Source organism: Myiozetetes cayanensis, unplaced genomic scaffold, assembly GCF_022539395.1.
Source record: "Myiozetetes cayanensis isolate MyiCay16 unplaced genomic scaffold, myiCay2020 scf5-8, whole genome shotgun sequence".
In the NCBI taxonomy this organism is placed as follows: Eukaryota; Metazoa; Chordata; class Aves; order Passeriformes; family Tyrannidae; genus Myiozetetes; species Myiozetetes cayanensis.
Window position 1 is genome coordinate 33,155,065 of NW_026087742.1, and position 19,732 is coordinate 33,174,796.

General features: G+C 37.1%; 1 protein-coding gene across 24 annotated transcripts in view; it reads left to right on the top strand.

The window, feature by feature from the left end:
* Window positions 1-19,732, top strand: part of DLG2 (discs large MAGUK scaffold protein 2) — a 996,215-nt gene that overhangs the window by 773,959 nt on the left and 202,524 nt on the right. For all 24 annotated transcript variants that reach the window (XM_050332274.1, XM_050332275.1, XM_050332276.1 and 21 more), the window contains one exon: window positions 4,931-5,087. In XM_050332274.1, the coding sequence (XP_050188231.1) occupies window positions 4,931-5,087 (157 nt within the window). The remainder of the gene's footprint in view (window positions 1-4,930; window positions 5,088-19,732) is intronic.

Genomic DNA, 19,732 nt, shown 5'->3' on the forward strand with positions numbered 1-19,732 from the left:
AAAAAACAAAAAAAAAAAAACCAACCAAACAAAAAAAACCCAAAATAACCAAAGCAACAAACATCTGCAGACAAAGCAAGATCAAAGCCATATTTTTAAGTCTCTGCGGATTTGGGATAACTCATTGATTGTATATAACTGAAGAAGTCTCTAGGATCTGATATTTGAAAGCACCCAGTGTGCTTCATATTTCTGTAGATGTTTCAAAAAGCACAAAATCATGTCAGCACTCCAATTTTATAGATGGGGCAAAAGAGACACAAAGACAGAGTTGTGCCAGTGTGAGATGAATACTAAAACTGACTCTTTTCTTTAACGTAGACAGCAGTACAAAATAACCAAATTAAACACGGGTTTTCTTTCAGTTAATCATTATAAGAATTACTTGTTTTTAGAAAGCTCTTCATTTATCGGTCCAGTTTTAATCTCTTAAATTAAATCTATAATTACTACGCATTCCAGTCTGTAGAGGAATGATAGGGATACTCACATTTTTTGTCATGTCATTTTCCATTTGTTAAAAAGTATACTGATCAAACCAAATATTCAGTACAAATGTAGTAAATAAAAAGTACTGGCTGTTTTCAAGATAATGAACAAATTAAACAAAGATGAACAAAAAACCAAACTTTTAAAAGGAAAATACTACACTTCAATTTACTTTTGGTAATTACATTTTTATGACAAATTTTCTTAAGTGTTGACATTTTACCTACTCTGGTTTGTTACTACTTATCAATTTCAAATAATAATTTAGTAATTCTTTGCTCTTACATCAGGCCTGCAATTTATAATGTGCTTTACAGAATCTGATCGTGATGCATTCCCTGAAGCAAATGACCAAGTCCATCCAAATTGATTCTGCCATTGATTTCTAAGCCTGTAAATTTGTGTGGATTGCAGTACTTTATTTACTCCTTTGCTCTTAGCTCTATTAATGTGAATTTTCCTTTCTTCTTTCTCTACCATTTTAATTCCTTCCCTCTTCTCTTTTACAGATGCACTGTCTCCCTTTATCCTGCTCTCTCTTTTCTTTGCTCTTTTCTTTCTTTTTTTCCCCTTTTTTTTTTCCCTTCCCTTCTGCTGCCTTCTGTCAGTCCAGGAATGTTTTCATCTCACACTCCTTTCAAATTTCTGCTTGATTTCCCCTGCTGCTCTTCTCTGTTTGTATTTGGTATAAAGCTGCAGGAGGGTATAAAAGATGCACACATGAAATTAAAGTGCTAGTACACTTTTTTAGCACCTAGAAACTTACCTTCGGCCCTATTTATCACAGAAGAAATTACAAATGGGATAAGTAGTTAAATCTGGAGGCAGAAACATGCAATTCAGAAACACTGTATGTCCGACTCTTCCTTTTTCCAGGGTGGCTACAGAGTGCCATCTATTGTCTCCAAGTAAAACATTTTCATAGAATCATAGAATATCCAAACTTGCAAGGGACCAACAAAGATCATTGAACTAAAACTCCTGGCCCTGCACAGGACAATCCCACCGATCAAACCATGTCCCTGAAAGTGTTGTCCAAACACTTGAACTTCGGTAGACTTGGTGCTGTGAGCACTTCCTGGAGAGCCTGTGCCAGAGCTCAACCACTCTCATTTTAAAATAAGTTGCCCTGAAATTACCTTGACCTTAGCTGCTGTTTTCTGCAGACAAATACACATTCTTACTGAGTGCATTTACTGCAAGAAAACATCGTTCACATTTGAGCAACTTATCTGTCACTTCTTACTCTCCCATCCCCATGTCATCTTTAAGTGTTTTATTCCTTACCCCCTCTACAGCATTTATCTGCATTTTGTCTCATGTGTATAAAAACTACATTAATGAAGATTTTTAATAAAGGCAAAGGAATTTCTCCTAATGTTGCTCCCCCTGTATTCAAGAAAAATTGGAGCACCTGTTCTTAGATCACCTTAAACATCATATTTAGAGTTGACTGCAAACTTTTATACCAGGCAATAAAATTTGTAACATTTCATTTTCAGCTTTAGCAAAGCTAGCCTTTACAGTGAGTGTTGCTAGAGCACTGGCAGATAACCAATTCCTGCATTATTCAAACCATGTCCTGGACAGTGGCTGGCATTGAAGTTTGTTTGCTTAAGAAATGATTTTCCTAATTTAACTTCATGAGTTTTATATCAATTTGTGTACTTTTTTGTTATCATCATAAGTATTTTTTTTTTCATTTTCATACTAAGTACACTGTGCAAGTGGGAACAATTACATATTTTAAAAAACTTATATATTATATTAAGATTAATTTTCATATACTTCTACTTCCTATAGTTTTTGCAGTACAATCATGGCTAGAGGTTATTTTTGTAATGATGACAACAACACTTGTGTGATCTTTAGCTCACCTTTCAGATCCTACTGGATACTCAGATATGAAAGAAATATAAAGAAATGTTACGGATGGTCAGCCTCTATATAGCCAAGACTTGAGTAATGGCCAAAATGACCTGATTAGGCAAAAGAGCAGAAGATGAAACTCATTGCATTCTAATCACAGCTTCTGACATTTCCCTGTTATTGTCTGAACTTCCTCTGAACATAATCATCCAAGAGCAGAATGTGAATTTTGCTGTCAAAAGGCCAAAATTATAAAACAGCACTGGCAGCATTTTAGGCATAAATCTGCTGACTTGATCAGAGACAAAGATTAATAACTGGGCCAACATTTTGTTGAGTTGCACAGCTTACTATTCCGTAGATACCCAGTTGAATTGACCTAGTTTTGCCCATAGCGCTGGCTCTCAACTATTTGATCCAGGCTGCCTGTCACATGTGAAAATACTCAGTTTCATTTTGAACAAGATCTCTTCTGATTTCTCACCAGCAGAGCATGCAAATAGATTGGTTTGACTTTGCTGCCTCTTTTTCCTCCATATTCAAGTAAATAATAAATGGCACTAGCTCAGCTCTTGCAAAGTATTTCTGATGTGTAGGACACAAAGATGACAAGTGTTACCGTATCATTTTGTAGATGAGGAAAGTGAAGCTGGAAGAACAAATGACTTGCCAAGATCACTCAGCAGCACATGGGCTAAGCAGGGAAGAGAAACCATGCTTTCAGCTTACTGTCCCAGTTCTGCTCCAACCCCCAGGCCACACTTCTAATTAAAAACCTGTTTAGACTTCCTAGATCTGGATTACATTATGTCTACTCTGCACATATTTAAGAAGGTATTAAAGGAGTTGCTACAAGGCAAATCAACAGCCATGATCCAAAAGAAAAGAAACTCTGACTTTATTTTCTGATTGTTAAAAATACTTCAAGAATACACAAACTCAAAACAACATATCTTTTTCTCACAGCTGTATTTTTAAAAGTTTGTATTCTGACTTCACACTGTTAAAAAAGAGATGGAGTGCCATACAGAGTAGGATTAATACTTTGCTTTAACTTTTTCTTTCAAAAATATTCAGCTTTAAGATTAACGTTCTGGAAAGTTGAGATATTATATCAAGATCATGATATGGGGATACAATTTGGACATTAACACTGGACAAAGATGAACAAATGCCTACTGATTTCAGAAGTATTGTGTTAGGATAAACTCTCCATGTCAGGATAGAGTCTACATGTGTACAGCCATAAGATTTAATTTGCATCAAATAAAGCATCCCTTGATTAATCTCTTCTCTCCTTTTTATTTTTTTCTTTTCTTTAAAAATAAAATGGAAATGAAAAAGCCATTTGTGTGATGTAGGACTGCCATATAGTATGAAGGAAATATTGAATCTTTTATACAAGAAGCTTTCTGGAAAATGTTGCTGTATATGGTGTGTATTTGTGTTGCTGGTAACTTTTATTTGTAAAAGTAGAGAATTTGAAAAAATAAAGAATGAACAGAACACCCTATTTCTCTGGGAGGGGTCACAGACCACATGTATGTGTTTGGGAGTACTTGCAGGGCTGGGCTTAAAATTTACACATATTAATATAACAGCATTTACACTTTTTCTAAAACTTAAATTGTTAGAGAGATTTGAAACAGAGTAAGTACCAACAAATGTAGCAGATGTGTGCATATAGGAGTGTGTGTGCTTATGTTTCCCAGGGAGAGCCAGATCTGAGGCCTCATATGTAAAGTTTGAGAATAGGAATACTTGGGACCCTTTCTCAAGGATGATTGCTTAGGAAAGTTATTTCTTTCTGGACATAAGTTCTCCCATCAGTAAAATGCGTGTTATGTTTACATCCATTGTGGCATATTTTCAATTTACAGAAGAAAAGTGCTGTATGAGATGCACCTGTTATTATTTATTGATTTCTATCATAATTAATAACGTTTTAAACAAGTACGGCAATATCAGGTATCCCTTGGGCTGGTTCAGTGATGAAACTACAATGCAACGTTACAATTGTAAGCTCCTGAGAATGTCAAAACAGAGTTTTTAATGAGATTCTGCTGTATTAGCTTGATCATATAACTGTTATTTGCTCTGAATCTGTCAGGATCAAACACAACTGCCATTGCTTTGCCTGGAATTTTAAGTTTTTTCTTTATTCATTTGTTTCAAAAGCAAAACTAGAACTAAAATAAGAAGGTATCATATGAAGATTGATTCTCATTCTATATATAGTATTGCTATAAATTAGATTATTAAATATATTCACTGTTTTGTTTTTTCCTTTAATAAATCTGTCACTTAAACATAGTGAGGATGACTGCAATGGGATGAAATAAACAGAGTTGTTTGTATTCAACCATGAGGAAAAAAAATAAAATAATGCTGGTTGATTCCTACGTCATCTGTTCACCAGTTAACATATTTATGTAATTTGTTAAATGGTTTCTTTAGGCAATAACAGGCCGCTGTGTCTTAAGCAAAATATATTATGTTTAAGATGCTGTGAAAAATACATACACAGTAAGAGGTTTAAATGGATAAACATTATCATTTTGTTTCTAAACAGAGAGCCTCGAAAAATCATCCTGCACAAGGGCTCCACAGGACTTGGTTTCAACATTGTGGGAGGTGAAGACGGGGAAGGCATTTTCGTGTCTTTCATCCTAGCAGGTGGGCCTGCAGATCTCAGTGGAGAACTGCAGCGAGGAGATCAAATTTTATCTGTAAGTATTTCTGTTGGGCTTTCCTGACCAGGTTCATCTTTTTTTTTTTTTTTTTCTCTGTACTGCAAGGGACACACAAATAAGTCTATTTTGTTCCCATGTTTTGAAATCCAAGCTTAAAAAAATTTATTCCTGAATATTTTGGTCATTTTTTTCTTGGTTGTTATAGCATTTTTCAATGGTTACTTGAACTTAACTCAAAATGAGACTTTTCACTGCTTAATGCTATCTACAGTATGGTAACTCTGCAGAGAGAACCTAAGCACAGTGCAGACCTAATCATCAACCAGTTTGGCCCACCATCCAGTTCAATTTTTCCCAAAACACATTACTGAGTCCAAAGATATTTCTCAATTTCAGATTTTCTTGGAGGAGAACAAGCAGTACAATGAAATCATCTGTACTGGGGCTGCCATCTAGTGTGCACTAAACTGCTCAACAGGCAGCTCAATACAAGAAGGAGATTAATTAGGTTATGTTAATTGTCTCTGTGCCTCTAATGAATCTGATGATCCCTCTGAAATTCTTTTTGAAATTTTATTGGATAAAAGGCTTTGTAGCCTGAGGTTATATTTTCCATACTTAGTCTCAAAAACATCTTTTAAAATTTTCTTTCATGTATATATTGATACCACGCATTTAAAAACCAGAACATTTATGTTTCAGGCTCTGTCAAGTAATTGAACATATGACTGAAACAATATGAATGTAAAGGATTTTGCATGACAATGAAAGCCTTGAAAATGTAGTTAGATATCCATTCACGTTGTGCTGCCTTACAGAAAAATAAATAAACTATCCTAAATTTATACAGTTGTGACTGTTTCATGCAAAGCACATCAATAGCCTTAATGCAAAGAGCTGAAACATGGGAATTATTTATCTCACAAGTGATGGACCCACTAGGCTGCAGTGTCACACTGCCTCCCAGGGTCATGCTTCCTCTCCCTGTGAATCCTGCATACTTGGCTGCACTTTGATTATAGTTAAGGGTGGATGTGGTTATGCAGCACTTTCCTGATCAATGTTTAAATTCATAAGAAAGCTGGGTATGGTTTTCCTATATTGCTAAGGAGTGACTGGACTTCTTCTATGAAAAGTGAAATTACCTTCCACCTTACACCAAGTTTTGGTGTAAAAAGATGGCTGGAGCTGTTTTGCAATACAAAGAGAATCTGGTAAGTTATCATGAAAGAGATGCAGTAACATGACCTGATGATCACAACAGTGTGTTTTATCTAGACCTGTTCCTTAGAGCTGCTATAAGAAAATATGATACAGTTCAAGTAAAAGATGTTTAGGTGCCTGTGTGAGTTGACACTGTGCTCCAGGCAGCTGGAGCAATCACAAAACCATGGCTGAAATGCAAAGAGGATGTTTATTTCATTACCTCGGTAACTGGAGGGTCCTGAAGCAACACCCAGATGGAGACACGTAAGCAGGAACACATAAGCACTGTTTGGCTCTGTCCATCATTGTGGGCAGTGGGCCTGCTGTTTGCACCAATTTATCAAGAACCTGTACACTTGTAGTTTAGAACCATGCTGTGATCTCCCCTGTGCTTTTTTATGATCTCTGAACTTTAATCTTCTCTCTCCTAAACAGGGAGCTCAAGCATGTCCATGAGAGTGGGTCCAAGTCTCTCAAAACACTTATGTTATCTCTGCACAGAAATTCTACTTCTCAAAACAGACAGAGGATAAACAGCAGTAGGTGTAATATATGAGGTTTCCCACACTGTTATTCTCCAGGCCTTGGCATTCCCAACTGCAAAGTTACTTGAACCAATCCACCATCCTCCTCGCCATTCTTTCACTTTTAACCCTGTCCTCCCAACAGTGCCTTAAAGAGTTCTTCAAGTAGAAAGTTTTTAGGAAGCTGCAAGAAGACCAAAATAGACTCTTCTAAAGTTATCAATATGAAGAGATAAGGAAGTCGAAGGCCTGTGCCAAGAAGAGCACAGACAAGAAACCCAAAGAATAAAAATAGAAATTTCTTTAGGACAGACGTGCACTTTATTTTTCTTTGGTTAGATGCAGCAAAATAGGGCTGACTGACAGAACCCTATGAGATCAAAGCCTTTTACAGTACATTGTATTCAGAAATCCAGAAGTTCAAATTTAAAAGTCCATTTTCCTTTATTTTTAAGCAAGATATATTTAACACTGTTGACTACATCGACAGTTGAAATTTTAAACTCTGATTTTTTGTCTGTCTCATAGTGTTTTCAGTAAGTTCTAATTAATATTACCAGTGTTGCATCATTATTTACTTGTCAGGCAAGACTTGTTTATTTGTTGATTGAGCAGAGAGGGATGGAAATTATTACAAATTAGACTGCGTACATATCCCCAGGCACTCCCCCAGTCAGGCCCCTGTTACTTATTTAGTCACAAATAACTAGTATGGATCCATTTTTCTATATTTAACCAAAACCCATTTCATGCAAGGCTCCATTTATAGCTCATTAATCTTATACCATTGTCTAGTGAAGGGTCCCAGACACCTTAATTTCATAAGGGCAGCACAGAAAAGGTCTGTTTCTCTCTGTTTGTTCCTTCTCGTCTCACCCCTCAGAAACATTTATTTCACCACAGAAATAGTTTTCCCATTAGTTTCTCAAAGCATGACAAATCTGATTTACAAGAACAAATAGTACCCTTACAGCTGCTATTTCCAATTAACTGAAGCTTGGTTAAATTTCTTACAGATAGGAAGCATAGTAAGTGATTTAAACTTCAGAGATCTGGATTTAATTTCTCATAAAATTGGTATTGCAGAATTACAATGAAACCACAGGAGTTGTATTGTGATACTTTATATATTGCTAAAACCTGCTATGATCTGCTTTCTGGCCAACGCCTCTAATCTTTATTCTCTTTCAGAATGCTACTTCCTTCATTGCTTTTGTTGTCCCTGCCCATTGCAAGGGAGTTGAACCAGATGACCTTTAAAGGACCCTTCTGACCCAAACTGTTCTATGATTCTGTTTAATCCTCTAATTTAGCCAGTGGCCTTCTGTGTGACCTTAGGCAAGGTGCTTCATTTTTCTAAGCTTCCCAGGTGAACAGTGAGGATCACAGCACTTTCCTAATTCATGACTGTGCTGTAATTATGGAAAAGTGTTGACTGGTTGAGAGCTGTGTATGCTCACCTCTGGGAACATATATGTAAAAATACCTAAAATAGACTGCAAATACTGGTGAGACCCAGCAAAGCTCTGCCTTTATATGCATTGAGTGACACACTGGATATATACATAGTCCCACAGTATACATAGCCCAAAAGGCTTGGACAATCCCATAACTTATGCCTCTCCTTCTGCCTGACTGCTGGGATGTGACGGGGAAGAGTCCAAGCCTTCAGCCCACCAGGGGCACTGGGAGCAGCCTTGGCCCCATGGACGAGTGAAACTTGAATTTATTTTTCCCAGATGCCACCAGGCGGCAGCCCAGGATCAGTAATAATAGCGGTCTGCCTCTGGAAACTGGCTAGAGCCTTAGGAAAAGCAGCAACAACTGGAATTTTTTTCCATTTTCAGTTAATTAATTGAAAATATTTAAAACTTATCTCAGAAAGCAGGCTGGTATCCTTAATGCTTCTGTGCAGAGAGATAAAATGAATGCTATCAGAACCTCAAAGGTCAATTAAAGAATAATGGAAAATGTTCTGTGTCAAATAGTAAAACATTTCAAATAGCTCAAAAATGAATTGTAATGTTACATTCATGAGAAGACAGTTTCCCTCCCTGCCAAAATGTAAGATTTTTTTAAATGCTGTTTTAGTCTTGCTGTAATTCAGTATGCCTGAATTGCCACCGAACTAAACATTTTTCTTGTCATTTCTTAATGTCTTCAAAATGCAGTAATACGTGCATCATCAATGTACATTAATAACAAAATATATCACTCCCTGTACTATTTTCCTCTATTAAGTATATTGTAACTATTATCAAGGGGCATTTTGAATTCTAATTGACATCAATGCTTGATTTACTACTTTTAATCCAAAGGAAACAGTTCAGAATATCAATGGAAAAATTTATTTCAATTTAGAGCAGTGGAAATGAGGTGCCAGTATGTTAAATGATTTGTATAAAATCATTTCAGAAGTCTGAGACAAGTCTAGACTTAGAGGCTGCCTGAACTCAGATCTAACCCCGAGTTCTCCATCTGTTAGGAAAATGCAGTCTTCAATAAAAATAAAATATAATGTTCTCTGATACCTTTCTTGCAGATTTAAGTTCCACTTCCAATGCTAAGCAATTTATTGCCTATTAAAACAGCAGTGGGAATCCAGTGTTGGTTAAAGTCACCTGCATGAGAACAAATTTCCATGAGCCATATGCATAAACTGTCCATAATTGTGCATAATAATAATAATAATAGTACACTCTGAGAGAAAGCAGTACAAATGTTATAATTTTAGGAAAGAGGTACATAGTGAATACATTGCAATCTTTAGGGGAAATTCCTGGGGAGGCAGGAGAAGCAATATGGTCCTTCTCAAAGAAAAATTGCCACTTCATTTTTTGCCTCACAATCTCAAATCAAAATCATAATAAAACATAACTCCTTCTTTTAGGTGTCTTAACTTGAATCTTTCAAAGCACCTTCAGTGCCAAGTGAGCAACTCTTTCAATAGGTACAGGACCTGAAGCACAGAGAATTAGTTTACACATGCAAATTCAGCAGCAAAATTCAGATTTACAATCTCACACAAATAATTAGTGCATATTTCTCCTTGAATTCCTATGCCAACATTTCTTTTCAAACAATTTTATAATTTTCTATAAGGCTGCATCAAGGTGAAATTGTATACAAATGAGAGAACTGAGGTGAATTAATAGCCATAAGGAATTAACAGCAAGTATTAGCACTTGAATCTTAACTTTTGAAATTACTGAATTTTAGGTCTTTGAACAAGATTTACCTCAGACTAAGATACTTAAATTTAAACATGTACATGTTTGCTGGGTGTCTGGTTGCCATTAAAGTCAATGTAGGCTAGAGAACAGTTCAGCTGGCCAACTGTGAGTTGTGTAGAGCAAGCTGAATTGCTCTGGAAGCTTTGTTATCTGTATTGACTTTAAGCTTATATACCACATGAATTCATATCTATATTTCGGTATCTTAAACTGAATCTCACATTTCATGTGTGTATGCCCTTTTAATATATATTTGCTTCTTCATCTAACATTGTGCTTGCTTAATCACAAATAAAAGTAAAATAAAATTGAGGATCATAAAAGCAGCATCAGTTTTATTTCATTCTCCTGTAGAAATGTTTATGCCTTGTGGTTCACAGTGGCTGGATGCAACGTGACTTGTAGCCTGAAAGTAGAATCAAGAGAAAACGTAGACTACTTGCTCTGGAACAAGATAACTGCTCCCAAGCAATGCATCCACAGTTTATCTTAAGGGAATAAAATAAGTTTTCTGAAGGTTAATTGCTGAACAGCAACAGGAAAGAGTAGAAAAAGAACAGGCTGCACTGCAAAGAGACACATAGTACTCTCTTAATACTTCAATTTCCCCTCTCATCTAACCTTAAATAGATGAATGAACAGATGAAACCAAGCCATTCTGTGTGATATTCCTGTTGATCAAGTGTAGTATCAGGAGGCATTTATATATGGGGAAAGACACTATATTTTTTTCCTTGCAACTTTCTGAGAGTGAAACAACTATGCATTGGGAAAGGGCTAGAGGAGATACTCTGTGGGGTTTTCTGTCACTGGTACATGACATTATATATGCTTAGTTTATAACACCAGTAGTTGAGCATCTCCCTTCAGTGAAAATTATAAAACTGTTTGAAAACAAATTTTGGCATAGGAATTTGAGGAGCAATATGCACTAATTATTTGTGTAAAATTGTAAATCTGAATTTTACTGTTGACTTTGCATGTCTAAAGTAATTGTCTCTGATCTTTTATACAAGGTTCTTTCTTGTAGAGGGAAGGTGTTCTCTTATACTGATCAGATTTGGACTTGTGTCTGTGCATCGTCCTGCTGTCATTTTTTGTGATATATTTGCTATCCCTTATGAACAGTTTAAATACTTCTTTCTACTTAACTCCTTCCACACAACTCCTACCCACTTTCTCACTCACACCAGTAGCGAAAATACAATATGCATTTGAAAAACCAGAACATTGTTCAATTTCTACTCCAAAATGTGTCTCTATAGGGCAAGATAGAGTATAAGGACTCTGTGCTTACTTATAGCAAATATTTATGCTTTATATTTGCTGCAGTTATATTTGACCTTCCCTTACTTTGGTGCAGAGAAGCTTTCAGCTTCCTAATTTAAAATGGCTTTTTGTTCATGTTAAAAACAGTTTTCCTTCTCAGATTTTCTTTTTTCTGAAATGCAGCTGGCTTGGAAAATGTTTGAAACATTTCTATAGGACCTGGAATCTTTTCTCCATGGAGCATCAGTTTGACACCCTTGTGTAATGGTGTTAGGATTGTAACAGATACTCCCTTTGCAATATTATTTGCAGAGATGCTGACTAGATCCTTAGGATGCTTACTTTCCTGTAGTGATGTGAGTGCTGTATGACTCTGTCCTCTGGTGTAGGACAGGCTGGCAAATTCTGTGGCCTTCAGCTGTAATTGCCCATAAAGACTCGGGTAACGTTTTTAGTCAATATGTTTACTATGTTAACTAGCTTTGTAGTAATGTATAGAGCACTGTATGGTATATATTGATAATGTTAGTGTATAATCAGTGCAGTGATTTAAAGGGGCAGATCAATGCCTGGACTCTAATTTTAAAGAAGTAGAATTTGTTTGAAAATTAAGCAAGAACTTGTTGCTAAACATATTGAAAGGATCAATACTGAATGGTAGTTGGTATATATGACAGGTCTGTAAAAAGAAAATCTCTAGAGAGAAAATGAGCTGAGAGCACAGGTGTTGTCATATGTATAATGAGATGACACCAACCAAAAGGACAGCTAGATTAAGCTCCTTAGAAGCATAGAGTGAATTAATCTAAAATCAGAATTTGCTCATGCTGGGAAGCACAGAGCCCTTTAGTCCCCCTCCATAGCTAACAGAAAGACGTAGCCACTTCTGAGTATAACTTACCTTACCCTAAAGCAGACATTTTACATGGGTCAGGTGACCATTTTGTGGTAAAAATTTATATTTCTTTTCACTGATTATAGAGAATTTGGCATGATTACCTTTATTGAAATAGATCCTGTCCAAACTGACCAAACATTCATGAATCATTTTGGTGGAGAGTATGGAAAAAGAAGTGTAGGTCAGATAATTTCAAATTTTATTCTGAGCAGTAAGGAAGAACTGCCTGAAAATGGGAGACTGAAACAATGAAACACAACTTGCCTTTGAGTGACAATATGATGTAGTGGCAAAGTTTATGCTTTTGTGCTGAAAGGAAATGAGGAAGTAACATGAACTTCAAAAACAGTTTACTCTGCATTCACAGTGGTGAAACTCAAGTAATCAAAAAATGAAAAAGTAACTGAAAAGCTTAAAGCTAATTTAATCACTGTGGCTGTAACAACTCAGATCCTAAAAATGTATGTTAGGTAAAATTTGGGGAAAATTCAGAAGGACAAGATGTAAAGTGGACTGTGACTTCCAAGAATTAGAAAAGGTAGCAAGAAAATGTTTGATGAAAATAGAAAACCAAACAATAAATTAGTTTCCCAGAGTTGGAAGAAAGACTGTTTAAAAGTGTGACCATGAGAGTTCAAACCTTCAATGCATTAATGCATTTTTTGTTTGTTTTCTCTTTAAAAAAAAGATGGATTCTATCATCCAGTTAGGGCAGTTATAAAGAAACAGAGAAAAGTCTTTAAAGTGGACTAAGGCAAACGCAAATTAGAACTTAAACAAATTAGCTATTGAAAATAGTCCTTGTATACTTAAGGAATGCATACCATTCATAATTTTATTTGAGACCTGATGAAATATTTGAGAGTATCTTGCCCAATTTTCAGGGAAAGCTCTGGGAGAAATAATCAATCTATTTGCAAATACTTAGAAAACAGAAAGAGAAGTTATAATCCCAATGAATTTTACAAGAATAAATTGTAAAATATAATTTCCTTCTGAAAGAACAGCAGCCACAAGGCTGGAGAAGAAGCCATAAATGTCATTTTACCACAAACTTTCTGCCCCTTTAAGCTGCCTGTCAACATTTTCATACAAACCCCCCAAAAACACAGAGAAAACTAGATAAAAGATGTTGTTGTAATGGCAGGATTTAATGGGAATATCTGGGGCACACCACTTGGTTAATACAAGTTCACACATTGCAGGCAACAGAGGGAATTCTCGGATTTGAGGATGTTAGAAATGGCTATAGGTCTCCGAGAAACCTTAACCTATTTACGTTTATATGAGATCATCTGGGTGCACAGTGCTCTGCCTTTAGAGATAAACTTAGTTTCATCTCTTAAAATGCATGCAGACATATGTTCAGTACATGATGAACAAAAAACATTTCACAAAACGGAATCACTTATGAAGCTTCTCTGTATGAGAGGAGATATTTAGAGGTACAGAAGGCTGCTGGACACCCAATGAAGAGAAGCTGGCTGGACACACAAATTTATGCTTTTGGAAACCTTTTCTTTTATATATTTAAAGAAATGGCTCTTTGAAACAAAAACAAAGTCTCTTTTCCCATGTAGCCTTGAAGTTTAGAACTCATGTCAGGAAAGCCCTAGCATCCTCCTTGATAGTAAAAATTCATTTTAATGAACTGTGTCCATGTTAACAGTGTCATCTGGAAATACACACCCTTGGAGAATGGAGCTGGTAGTAAACAGTTTTTCAGCATTATTGGTAAATATACATGATCTGATGGCTGGAAGTGGAACTTAGACATATTCAGCCTTCAAACACGATGCACTTCTTTCATAATCAGTGCAACTTGGTTGCATTGCCATAGAAGCTCATAGACTTGCCACTTTATAACTTCAAAATCAAATATGTTACTTTCAAAAGTACAAGCTTAATGGACCTTCTAGGGAAAAAAAATTACCACTGCATGTTCTGGAATTCTGTATGCCTTGGTGAGTAGAGCTTCCTTTTGTCTCGTTAATCTAGAAATTTGTCTTCCAGATGGGTTTGTCTCTCCCCACCACCCTCACCCCTATTTTTCTGGAATCCATAACATAAATTGCAATTGCCTTGATTCAGTCAATGGTTCCTAAATTAACGGGCACACAATCAGAAGTTAATAAATTATACTAGCAGTTCTCATGAATATGATATGTCTTTTTTGCCCAAAAATGCTAGCTATCGGACCTGTCAGTTCTGTGTCATAGAAAGCTAGTAAATTGGCCTAGACTAGAGGATGTATATTTTTGCTGTGATGAGATCATCAGTTGTCTCTAAAACATTCATTTTACAATTGCCTCAGTGAGTAGAAATGATCTGACGCCAGATTGCTTGCTCTTCAGCTCCTTATAGTTTAAGGAGGAATTTACACTGAGTTTAAACATTCTGTCTTGGCAAATTTTGGTTTAACGCTGTCAAACAGAATGATGTCACATCTGATATACTGAAGATTTCGAATGAGCTTTACACCCCTCAGTGTTGCCTTACTGTCAGCCTCAAAACAAAAAATGGAAAGCCAAACTGCTGCTGTTGGACAAAATGGCTACAATCCCTGATCTTTATTCATTCAGAGATTTGCCCCAGGCTGGACCTTTGCCTTGTACGCAAATAAACTAGACTCCAGGAATCATTCTGCTCTACTGCCCAGTCAGTTTTGCATTGTGATTAAAAAAATTATCATATGACATGAGCTGCAAAGCAAAAGAAATTGGCCATCCATTTAAGAGGATATTGGAGAGATATCTGCAATAGTCTGTTGGAGGATAATTTTGAGATCCTTTGGAAAAAATATAAGATAGATATACCCTGTATCTGAACAAGCAAGCCACCAGAACAATAACAAAAGTAAAATTACATAAAGAATACAAAAGCCATTCCCTTTCCACTGGTTATAAAAAGCATGGTTTCTTTGAGAGTGCAGAGCATTGTCTATTCAAGGTATATGTATCATAGAATCCTTACCTTACCATCCAGAGTTGAGGTTTTGCTGGCACTTTTCCTCCTGTCAACAGAGATTTTAAATTTATTGCTCCGTGGTCACTGTGACCAAGGCAGCCACCAATCTCTGCTTCCGTCATGAGATCCACTCTGTTGACAAGCAGTAGATCAAGGAGGGCATCTTTCCAAGTCAGCTCCCTTAGGACCTGTTCCATAAAGTTGTCATCCAGGTTTTTTAGGAGTCTTCTGGTTCAGGTTGTACCAGTTGAGTGATGCTCCAAAATTTCTGGCAAGTTGAAGTCCTCCATAAGAACAAGGGCACTTGACTTGGAAGTCCTTTAGTTCCTCAAAGAATAATTTGTCAGCATCATTGTCTTGGCTTGAGGTCTGTGGCAGACTCTCATGATGACATCTGCATTACTTGTTTGCCCCTTGATTCTTACCTAGACGCTCTCAACTCTGCTGTTGCCAGCTGTGAGCTCCACATATTCTAACCCTTCTGTTACACACAGTGTCACCCCTCTGCCTCTTCTCCCCTGCCTATCCCTCCTGAAGAGCCTGTAACCATACAACAGGGCATTTCAGTCATAGGTTTCATCCCACCAGGTTTCCCTTTTGCCAGTGATGTCAAACCTCTGGGACTGAGCCAAAGCTCCAAGCTCCTCTTGTTTGTTCCTTGTGCTTCGTGCATTAGTGTAGAAACATTTCAGGTGTGGTACATTGTAGCCAACACCTAGTGAGGCAGATTGAGGTATCCCATTAGTTCTTGTTTTCTCAAGTTTCGGCACACCATCCCATCACTCATCCCTAGTGAGCCTGGCTTTGTGCTTTTCCCCCTTCCAATCTAGTTTAAGGCTGTCAACAAGCCCCACTAGCACCTGTGCTAGAACTCTTATTCCCCTCTGAGATCGGTGCATCCTGTCAGGTGTCAGTAGACCACATGTTGAGTGGATCATCCCATTGTCAATTCCCAACATTTTTTGGATTACACCGACCTCAGAGCCACACCTTGACCCGATGGATCTGCCTATTCAGTATTATTCCTTAGTACCGAAAAGGATCAAGGAAATCACTACCTGTGCTCCTGATGCCTGTATGAATCGTCCCAGGGCCCTGAAGTCTCTTTTGATTGCCCTCGGACTTCTCTTTGTTATGTTGTCACTGCCAGTTTGAACAGCAAATAGTGGATAGTAATCAGAAGGCCTAACTACACCGGAGAGTTTTCCAGTAATGTCCCTTACCTGAACCCCTGGGAGACAGCAGGCTTCCTTGTGAGTTGTGTCCAGTCCACATATTGGGCTCTCCATTCACCTCAGAAGGGAGTCTCCCGGTTCACAGAGGAGATCTTGATGTGGGGTACAGGTTGTGTGGTTTTAGTAAGCCCCACTATCCCAGAAGGACCTTCACCCACCTCACCAGTTGTCTTGCCTTCTAGTTCCAGAGCCTCAATACCTGGTGTAGAAGGTGCCACTACCTCCTCAGATTCTGAGGAGGAGGAAAGTTCTCCCTGTACATGCAGTGACCAGAGTCCATTATCATTAACAGACCCTTGACTAACAGTCCTTTGACTAATTACCCAGCAGGGTTCTGAGTCCACCTTCTTCTCTACTACAAGAGTCTTGAGACTATAGCGTCTCCAAAAATAATCGGTCTCAAAGTTTGTTAATCTGGCATCATTCACGAAAGCTACAATCACATGGGAAGCAGGTCTTGTATTGGAAGAATTTCTGTAGTTTCTATAAGTCTCTACCTGTGGTTAAAGGCTTAACAGGTACTATTTGGAATGATTCATGTGGTCTGGTGAGTAGTAAAACTTGATGGTTCCTACTGTAAAGGGCAGTGTGTGCAAGACACCTCTTCAATAATATAATTTTAATTTTCTTTCTACTTCAAAAATACTTTGATACCTCTTTCTTTTGGTTTAACTGCCTTCTTGAAGTTACTGGCAGTAAAAGCATGATGTAGCTCGTACTCCCACAGTGGTTCTTGTTTTCCAGAGAGAGAAGAGTTTGCCTCTAGAATATCCAGCTCATCAGAGCATAAAGAGCAGCTTACTAGAGGCAAAAATCATAACTCTAAGGTAGCCAGACAAGGAAAATTGAAAAGGTCACTGAAATTCCTGGCCCATGAAAAGAAAGAATAAGGATGCTGGGTATGGAGAAGAACAGATGATACCAGAAGAACCTGATACTGTTTTCAGTGGAGTTCAGGATGAGAAAACCGCTGTGCTTCTGTGTGCTGAACTAAGCAGTTCTAACTAACCAGAAGGAAGTGTAGGAACAGAACAGATCAGAAGAAGTGAGAAAAGTGAGAGAAAAGCAATAAAGCAAGCCTGAAAATTTAACAGAACCTAAACAGGAGAGTGAAGACTGTAGTCCCCTGTGCATTTCCCCTTTCTTTCTGTTTCTAAACACTTTCTTCAGCATCAAGGCTCTTCCATATTGGCATTTCCCCCTGCTGGTGCCACCCCCACATGGACACCTGGAGTGTCCATGGTGCTGAGCCTGCCCTACTTCCACAGCTTTTCCAGCAGCCCCAGGCAGAGCCTTGGCCTCAGGCTGGATGTGTAGCCTTAGTTTTGCACAAAGCTGGCCTGTCTTAGCTGGAGATCATTGCTCTGGGGCTGTACTTTGGTAACATACCCTGGTTTCTTAGAATTATTGTACTTTTTGGTGGACTGTATCAGTTGTCAAGAGTTGTGTGGGCCATTGTGTAGAATGATTATGCCACCTGCTTTTGAGGAAGGTCTTCCTCAGACATGTCCAGGGCAGCTCAGCCTTAATGTCTGTTTTTCCAATGTTCTCTGTCTTGCTGGAAGACCATGCTTCCATCACCTAGGGGTTGATACTCTATATTCCATTTCCAATGACCAAACAGGGCTGCTGGAGAACATAGCTCAGCTTTCTTTTCATTTCTTATTAATGTGCTTGAGAATACTTAAGTTGATGTGCAAAGTTAAGGCAGATAAATAGCGTTCTTTGTATCTTCTCTTAATGCAAACAGTGGGATATCTGGTGGTAAACGGTTGTTTTTATTCAGACTTCTGTTTGCTTTTTCAAGTGCCAAAAGCTCTTATTTTATGAGTTCAACAAGTAACAGAATTTGGACACAACTTGAAAACTCTGCTCTATTGTTTGTTCCATGGTAAAAAAATGCCTTTTCTTCACCATTTCATTTACTGTATAAAAGCATCATCCTATGTCAGTGACAGCTAAAAGAATAAATGAAAAGAAATCCTTTATATTTCCTCCCCAGGAAAAGAATATGTTTTTCCTTCCTTTTCCAGCTCAACAAGACATTCCAAGTGTTCATTTAATCACTGCACAGCCACAAAATAAAGTGGGTTAAATACAGAAGTTGCTAAATAAACCAGATTATTCTACCACCCTCTGTTTGACCTACATGCAAATCATGTTGACATTCCAATGGAAGACAATCAGACTGTAGCAAGTCCATTTGGGATACAACTAATTTGTGCTAATATGGGCTACTCAAAGATTTTAAAGGAAATATAACAATTCCAATTTTAGAAAAGTTTTATCTATGCAAAAGTAAATCTAATCTTTCATTTCAATTGTGATTCAGTATTAACTGAAGTAGGTCATGCTTTATTTTGGGTCAGTGAATGCAAAGGTAATTACTGTAATTACTGAGAACTATAATTGTGTCTTTTTCTCCATCTTGGTTTAGTTTTGACTGTGTTTTTCAACTACAGTCTTTAATTGTGGCTCTTTTCTTTGTTTGTAAGCTTTGGAACTACTTTTTGCCACAGCATGCAAAAGAGACAGACATCTGTATAAGCTGCAGGCTCTTCTTATTTCCATTATGTCAAATTCATTTTGAAGTTAAGCATCAGAAATTGTACAGTCAAGTTCATTCTGGGCCAGCACATCAGGGCTGTGCAGTCAAGCTCAGAACAGCTAGTTTGCTTATTGTATAATCCTTCTTAAAGGAACTGAGCCCATTTATAATAGAAAACCAAAACAAAAACCCAAACAAAACCAAAACCAAAACAAACAAACACACAAAAAAACATACAAAAAAAGCCCAACCCCCTTTGACATGTACTAACTCTCCTGTCCCCATTTACAACTTCTTCTGTGTTTTTTTTTACTTTCTTTTATTGATTATTCTTAATATAAAGTATCTCAAATTAATTGAAAACAGTAATTGAAATCAGATTTAGTAATTTGCAGTGAAATAACATCAGGGAAAATGTCACTGCATACATTATTATAGGACACTCTATTAGGACATTATTTTGGAGGAAGAGCCAAGACAGAGTATTATTTGTTTTATTCTTTCAGAACTGTTGTTCATTTTGGTCCAATGGTACAAATTTGACTAAAACATATAAATTAATGGTGCCTTTCATCAAGATTTAATATTGCTACATGAATATGCCTTTAAATATTAGTAAAAGATAACCAGAAATCAAGTTAGCATCCACTCTCCTTGTTCTTTACAAAGTCAGAGTAGGTTGTAAGTAATTTCTAAATTTAACACCTATTATTCTACAGTAAGAATCTGTTACTATTGGTGAGCAAAATAACATGCAAACAGACTTCTACATACCTAATTGGCAATCGTTATTTGATTTTT